We start from the raw sequence: 7,887 nt of genomic DNA, 5'->3' as shown, positions 1-7,887 counted from the left end.
GCACTGTCAGTAACCTGATGTTTACCCTGGTTACCCGGGGACCGGCATCGTTGGTCGCTGGAGAGCTGTCTGTGTGACAGCTCTCCAGTGACCACACAACGACGAAACAGCGACGCTGCAGCGATCGGCATCGTTGTCTAGATCGCTGCAGCATCGGTAAATGTGACGGTACCTTAAGGAGAGGCTTATGTCGGGCCACTCTGCCATAAAGGCCAGCCTGTGAAGGGCTGCAGTGATAGTTGACTTTGTGGAACTTTCTCCCATCTCCCTACTGCATCTCTGGAGCTCAGCCACAGTAATTTTGGGGTTCTTTTTTACCTCTCTCACCAAGGCTCTTCTTCCATGATTGTTCAGTTTGGCTGGATGGCCACGTCTAGGAAGACTTCTGGTGATCCCAAACTTCTGCCAGGATTATGGAGGCCACTGTGCTCTTAGGAACCTTGAGTACTGCAGAAATTCTGTTGTAACCTTGGCCAGATCTGTGCCTTGTCACAATTCTGTCTCTGAGCTTCTTAGCCAGTTCCTTTGACCTCATTATTTTTAATTAGTCTGACATGCAGTGTGAACTGTGAGGTCTTATATAGACAGGTGTATGCCTTTCTAAATCAAGTCCTATCAGTTTAATTAAACACAGCTGGCCTACAATAAAGGAGTAGAACCATCTTAAAGAGGATCACAAGGAAATGGACAGCATGTGACTTAAATATGAGCGTCTGAGCAAAGGGTCTGAAAACTTATGACCATGTAATATTTAAGTTTTTCTTTTTTATTGCATTTGCACAAATTTCTACATTTCTGTTTTTTTCAATCACGATGGGGTGCAGAGTGTACATTAATGGGAAAAAAATGAACTTTTTTGAATTTACCAAATGGCTGCAATGAAATAAAGAGTGAAAAATGTAAAGGGGTCTGAATACTTTCCGTACCCACTGTATATACAGCTCTGGCAAAAAATTAAGAGACCACCACATCAAAACCCTGTCATGGGCAGCCCAATCTTCAGACCTGTACCCCATTGAAAACCTTTGGAATGTAATGAAGAGGATGATGGAAGCAGTGGGAAAGACTGGTGGAAAGCATGCCAAGACGCATGAAAGCTGTGATTAAAAATCATGGTTATTCCACAAAATATTGATTTCTGAACTCTTCCTGAGTTAAAACATTAGTATTGTTGTTTCTAAATGATTATGAACTTGTTTTCTTTGCATTATTTGAGGTCTGAAATCTCTGTTTTTTTATTTTGACCAAATATTTATTGCTTGTAAATTCAGAGACATGTTGTCAGAAGTTTATAGAATAAAAGAACAATTTACATTTTACTCAAAAATATACCTGTAAAGAGAAAAATCAGACAAACTGAAGATTTTGCAGTGGTCTCTTAATTTTTTCCCGAGCTGATGCATTAGAGCTTTTTAACACCACAATCTATTTGTGTAATCAGTTGCCTTATTTCAATGCTAATTGGATGTCATCCAGATATTTTCTTTTGCAAATTCTATATTATGTCTTTAGTATGATTTATTAGTTTTGTCTATTAGCATTTTCATATCAGTTTATTTTATATTTGCACGTTTACCATTTTTCAATCACAAGGGCCCCTTGGTGTACTTTATACTAATATTAATTTGTGATTATATTTCTGATCATTGTATTTGTGTTTATGCTTAATTTATTTGGTTGATTTCCATGTTCCAGTTATTATTTTAATATTTGTTAATTCTTTTTAGTCTGTTGGATGTCAGCATTCACTAGCGCATTGAAATCCATCAGCTATTATTACTATTTCTAGAGTGAGCCCCAATCTACTTTTTTGCATATTTAACAAACAACCTGTGTTGTGTGATACCATAGCTATATTCATGTCTATTATACTTTTCCTTTTTCTAAACTAAAAAACAAAGTTAACAAGAAGTAGGCAGATGAAAGATGTAACAAAGGAACGGTGACTTGGTTTGTAACCTCTCAGGTGAATACAATACATGTTTACGATGTTAAATAAACAGTTATAAAACTTCCCCAACTATTTCCTTGATTTCATGTAGACATTCTTTCTTCAAGTAAAGCCACTCCCTTTCTTTAGAAAATAAAAGCAGCAGTGGATGCATAAATACACCCTCGAGGTACAATTTTAGCTCACATTTCCTTCTGTAAAGTGCACAGAAGACATGGAAGCATCATTTTCTACAGAGACTGGAGAGAACTCAAATACAATGACTGATGTGACAAACCACTCAATAGAAGACAGAGATAAGTATGGGACTATCCATCTACCTATTATGTATTTATGTATGTATGTATCTATCTACACTACATTAGCAAAAGTATTGGAGCACTTACACATTACACCAACAACAGCATTTACGACATCCCATTCTAGATCAGTAGACATTATTATGGAGTTGATTTCCCCTTTGCAGCTTTCTACAAGATCATAGAGCATGTTTGTTCACATTTTCACATAATCATCCAGAAGGTCAGACTCTGATGTTGGATAAGGTTGCCTGGCTTGCAAATTAAATTCTAATTTATCCTAAAGGTGATGGTTGGAGTTGAGGTCGGGGCACTTTTAGGGCTTGTCAAGTTCTTTCACACTAAACTCACCTATTCATGCTTTTATCAAGTTTTCTTTGTGCGGTCAGGAACAGTAATACTGGAACAGAAATGGGCTTTTGCCAAAACTATTTCCTCAAAGTGGAAAGCATAAAATGTCTTGGTTCTTGAAGTATTAAGGTTTCCCTTCACTGGAACTAAATAGCCTAGTCCAACCCCTGAAAATCAACCCCATAGCATTATCCTTAATCCACCAAAATACAGTCAAACAGGTAATGTTCTCCAAGCATTTACCAAACTTCTTCACAAGACTGACAGATTCAAAAGTGTGATTCGTCAGTCCATAGTACATGTTTCCCCTGCTCCGGAGGACACTGTTGACATGCTTTACATCATTCCATTTGATGCTTGACATTGTGCTTGGTGTTGTAAGGCTTGCATTCAGCTAATTAGCCATGGAAACTCATACCATGAAGCTACTGGAGAGCAGATTTTATGCTAATGTCAATGCCAGAGGAAGTTTGGAACACAGCAGTTATTAAGTCAGCAGAGTGTTGGTGATTCATTAATGTGTCTATGACACAATTCTGACATAAAACACCATCTCAACATTTTTGGGCAATTTAGAAGCTTTTGATGTTGACACGCCAGTCTAATTTTGTCAAAATGGACAGAGCATGGGTGAGACTGGGCATGTCTTATTCCTGAAAATGTACATACCTTTGAAAATTATCACCAGAAATGTACTCCAATACCAGACTGGAGCACAGCGGCATTGGTGCACATCACTTATAAGGTACAACTAATGTACAATGCTGATTTTAATGGCCTTCTGTGGTCCCTAAGCGCTTCAATTTTTCAATAATTTCACTCACAGTTGATCATGGAATTTTTAGGAAGGAAGGAATTTCATTAACTGATTTATTGCAGCTGTGTCATCCTATTATAGTATCAAGTTAAAATTCAGTGAGCTTTGTAGAACACAAACATTTGTGAAAATACGGGTCAAAGGCAGATTGCATGGCTAGGAGCTGGATTTTTTAAACCTCTGGTAATGCAAATGAATGAGATACCTGAATTCAATGATTAAGTGGCATGTCCCAATAGTTTTTGTCCATACAAATCTATCTATCTATTGTCTATCTAATAGCTGAAGAGCTCAGTGTTGCCCGGGCATAGTAACTCTGTGGTTAGTTATAACAAATTATAATGATTATACTCCATCCCATAGTCCCATGCCCATATACCCATCACACATCCTCCATCCCATAGTCCCGTGCCCATATTCCCATCATACATTTCCTCCATCCCATAGTCTCATGCCCATATACCCATCATACACATCCTCCATCCCATAGTCCCGTGCCCATATACCCATCACACATCCTCCATCTCATAGTCCCATGCCCATATTCCCATCATACATATCCTCTATCCCATAGTCCCATGCCCATATTCCCATCACACATATCCTTCATCACATAGTCCCGTGCCATATACCCATCACACATCCTCCATCTCATAGTTCCGTGCCCATATACCCACTATGATGTCATTGTTGCCATGGCAACCATTCTGACATCATTGTCGCCATGGCAACCTATTATGACATCATTGTCACCATGGCAACCATTATGACATAACCGTCACCATTGCAACCTATTATGACATCATCGTCACCATGGCAACCATTATGACATCATCTTCGCTATGGCAACGTTTATGACATCATCGTTGATAATCACATGCCCCTTCCAGTAATAATGTCCCCCATCCTAGGCTCCTTCCAGTAATAATGTCCAACATCCTTGGCCCCTTTCTGGTATTATGTCCACCATTAAGGCCCCTTTCTTGTATAATATTCCACATCCTAGGCCCTTTCTAGTAATAATGTCCAACATCCTGAGCCCCTTGCTGCTATACTGTCCCCCATCCTGGGTACCTTCACAATAATAAATTTCCCGAATCCTGGGCCCCTTGCTGTAATATATGTCCTCGATCCTGGGCACCTTCTTATAATATATGTCCCTCATCCTGGGACCATTCTAGCAATAGTGTCTCCCATCATGATGTAAAGTCCCAGTCCTTTCTCCTTCCAGTAATATTTGTCTCCCATCCTGGCACCATCCTGGTATAATGTCCCAGCTCATGGGGCCATAATGTTATAATGCTCCCTGTTTTAAGAAAAACAATTCTTCTTTCTTTCCATTGCTCCCACAATGTGCAGCGTCCAGGGCCGTATTTGCCACTAGGCACTTGAGGGCACGTGCCTAGGGCGGTAAGATGCGGGGGGGCGGCACCTGAGCAAGGCAAGGTGTTTTTTTTTTTTTTTTTTTTAAATAGTCCGGGTCCGCCCGCCCTCCTTCCCTCCCTTCTCCCGCCCTCCCTTCGCCCGCCCTCCTAAGTCTTATGGCTGCTGCGGGGGTGTCAGATACAGCGCGCCGCCCTCATGTGTACTGCACAGGGATCCGGAAACAAGTCACAGTGCAAGCCCTACCCCCTCCTCGCTGAGGCGCCAAGTTCAGTTTCTGCCTCATAGTCCTGTGTCGGGCCGCCAACCCACCTGTCTTCCGGCTGCTGTGGGAGTATCGGATCCCACCAGGGGCAGGCTGGGCTGGGGCGCAGGGTTCAGATGCCCCTGGGACGGTCCCCCAGCTTCTGGCTGCTTGCTGGGTTAAAGGCTGGGTGTCGGCAGCTGCATCCCTGCACTACAGACACGCCCACTCTGTGTGCAGTCAGTGTCTGCCGAACTCACCTGACTGGAAGGAGGAGATCCAGAGTGGCACAGCGTCCCCAGTCCAGATCGCAGCTGGTTAGGACGGTCCTGGGATCTGACAGGTAGTGGAGAACACTGGGCCAGAGCGAGACCTCGGTTTGAAGTGAGGCACTCATGCCGGCACACTGCTGCGGGGTTATCCTGCTGAGGCTCTGCTCTACTGCTCACTGGAGACTGCTGGGCTCTGGTGGCACTGGCTTGTGATGGGTGTGTGCAGTCTGTGTGTGTGCCTACTGTGCCCCCCTGTGCAGTCTGTGTATGTGTGCCTACTGTGCCCCCCTGTGCAGTGTATGGGTGTGCCTACTGTGCCCCCCTGTGCAGTGTGTGTGTGTGCCTACTGTTCCCCCCTGTGCAGTGTGTGTGTGCCTACTGTGCCCCCCTGTGCAGTCTGTGTATGTGTGCCTACTGTGCCCCCTGTGCAGTCTGTGTGTGTGCTTACTGTGCCCCCCTGTGCAGTCTATGTATGTGTGCCTACTGTGCCCCCCTGTGCAGTCTGTGTGTGTGCCTACTGTGCCCCCCTGTGCAGTGTGTGTGTGCCTACTGTGCCCCCCTGTGCAGTGTGTGTGTGCCCCCCTGTGCAGTGTGTGCCTACTGTGCCCCCCTGTGCAGTGTGTGCCTACTGTGCCCCCCTGTGCAGTGTGTGTGCCTACTGTGCCCCCCTGTGCAGTGTGTGTGTGTGCCTACTGTGCCCCCCTGTGCAGTGTGTGTGTGTGCCTACTGTGCCCCCCTGTGCAGTGTGTGTGCCTACTGTGCCCCCCTGTGCAGTGTGTGTGCCTACTGTGCCCCCCTGTGCAGTGTGTGTGTGTGCCTACTGTGCCCCCCTGTGCAGTCTATGTATGTGTGCCTACTGTGCCCCCCTGTGCAGTCTGTGTGTGTGCCCCCTGTGCAGTCTGTGTGTGCATACTGTGTCCCCCTGTGCTGTCTGTGTGTGTGTGTGTGTGTACATACATACACATGTCCCTGCCCTGTAATAGCGTCCCCGATCCAGTAATAGCGGTTTCCCGCCTTGTAAACCGGATCACAGGAGGCAGAGTCCCTTCCTCTGGAAGTCTGCAGTGGCAGAAGTGGGACAATGCAGCAGGCCCTGAATGGGAGGAGGGGGTGTCACATCCGTGCAATGCTGCGGGCCCAATGTTGGCGGTAAGAGCTAAGTGAAGCGCATTGCTTTCCTGCCGGCCATATTTCTGAAGCTGTGGGCCACCGAAGGTGGAGATTCGGATCTTGGTCCAGATGCGATCTCAGTCTGCACATGCGCCGCCTGTGGCGGCCGTCTTCCTGAATCCCTCCACAGGGAAAACAATGCACTTACGCCGTAGCCTGGAGTCCTCATTATCGTAGGAATGTCAGTTAATAAATTGTTTTTCTAAGCTTTATAGTGTAGTTTTAGGTCAGAGAGGGATGGTTAGGGATGAGCTAGCAAGGTGCAGGGACAGGTAGTGATGTCTACTTGCGGACATATGCGGCACTTGTGGTGATACAAAAAACACTGCTAGCAACTTTTCTTTCCATTGCTGCAAGTACCGCATTTTCTGGATCACGGCAAAACCGCAAGTGCTGCACATGTCTGCAAGTCCCATAGGGAATGAATGAGGCCGAACACAGTGTTGCCGTAAGTGATCTGCTATGTGGCAGATGCAGAAAAACTGCCAGATCTTCCGCAAATGGCAAAAATCGCTGATGTGAAAGTAGCCTAAGGCTACTTTCACACTAGCGTCGTGCACTGCACGTCGCTATAAGTCATTGCAGCGCACCGACGCTAGCGTTGAAAGCGCCGCACAACGGGGGCAGCGGATGCTGTTTTTCATCGCATCCGCTGGCCAATTGTGAGGTGCGGGGAGGCGGGGGCGGAGTTCCGGCCACGCATGGCCGGTCGGAAAAGACGTTCTCGACGCACCAAAAAGCGTTACATGCAACGTTTTTTGGTGGCTACGCAACACGACGCAACCGTCGCTAATGCAAGTCAATGGAGAAAAAACGCATCCTGCAAGCAGTTTTGCAGGATGCATTTTTTCTGCAAAACGACGCATAGCGACGTGCAGTGCACGGCGCTAGTGTGAAAGTAGCCTTAGTCACTGCCGAGAGGGTCTGCATTAGTCATACTCACCAATGGGGGAGGCAGCTAACTTTGGAGTGTCTGCTATGGGTGATGCATGACATGACTTATATGCGACATGTGACTGGGACTCCGATGTTAGCTGCCGACCCTTGATTGGCAAGCAGCGTGCAGGAATCTGGCAGTCTCTTTACCACAATACATTTTAGCTGAATGTGTGTCCTCGGAAACACACACGCAATAGTCGCTGAAAACAGTGGGCCCCCCTCCTGCACTTGCTCCTTTACCGCAGGTTTTCAATGGAGTTCATGAAGAGCAACTGTAACGATTATTTCAGAATCTTCCAAGACTAAATCTAAAATTGGTGGTTTAAGGCCACGTGCACACGTTCAGTATTTTATGACTTTTTTACCTCAGTATTTGTAAGCCAAAACCAAGTATAATAGAACACACATCACCTCTTCCAGCTTCCTCAACAAAGAAATTATGTTTTCTCCTAGAATTTCCA

General features: G+C 45.4%; 1 protein-coding gene across 1 annotated transcript in view; it reads left to right on the top strand.

Annotated features, from left to right (window-relative positions):
* The first annotated feature begins 2,111 nt into the window (after positions 1–2,111).
* The window catches only part of LOC143803909 (chitin synthase chs-2-like), a 141,263-nt gene continuing 135,487 nt past the window's right edge, over positions 2,112–7,887 (top strand). Inside the window, exon 1 of the mRNA XM_077281668.1 lies at positions 2,112–2,251. Coding sequence (XP_077137783.1) covers positions 2,166–2,251 — 86 coding nt within the window. The 5' untranslated portion in view covers positions 2,112–2,165. The remainder of the gene's footprint in view (positions 2,252–7,887) is intronic.

The sequence above is a fragment of the Ranitomeya variabilis genome, chromosome 2 (assembly GCF_051348905.1).
Source record: "Ranitomeya variabilis isolate aRanVar5 chromosome 2, aRanVar5.hap1, whole genome shotgun sequence".
NCBI lineage: Eukaryota > Metazoa > Chordata > Amphibia > Anura > Dendrobatidae > Ranitomeya > Ranitomeya variabilis.
Note: the sequence above shows the minus strand (reverse complement) of the source record. Positions and strands in the feature narration are given on the sequence as shown.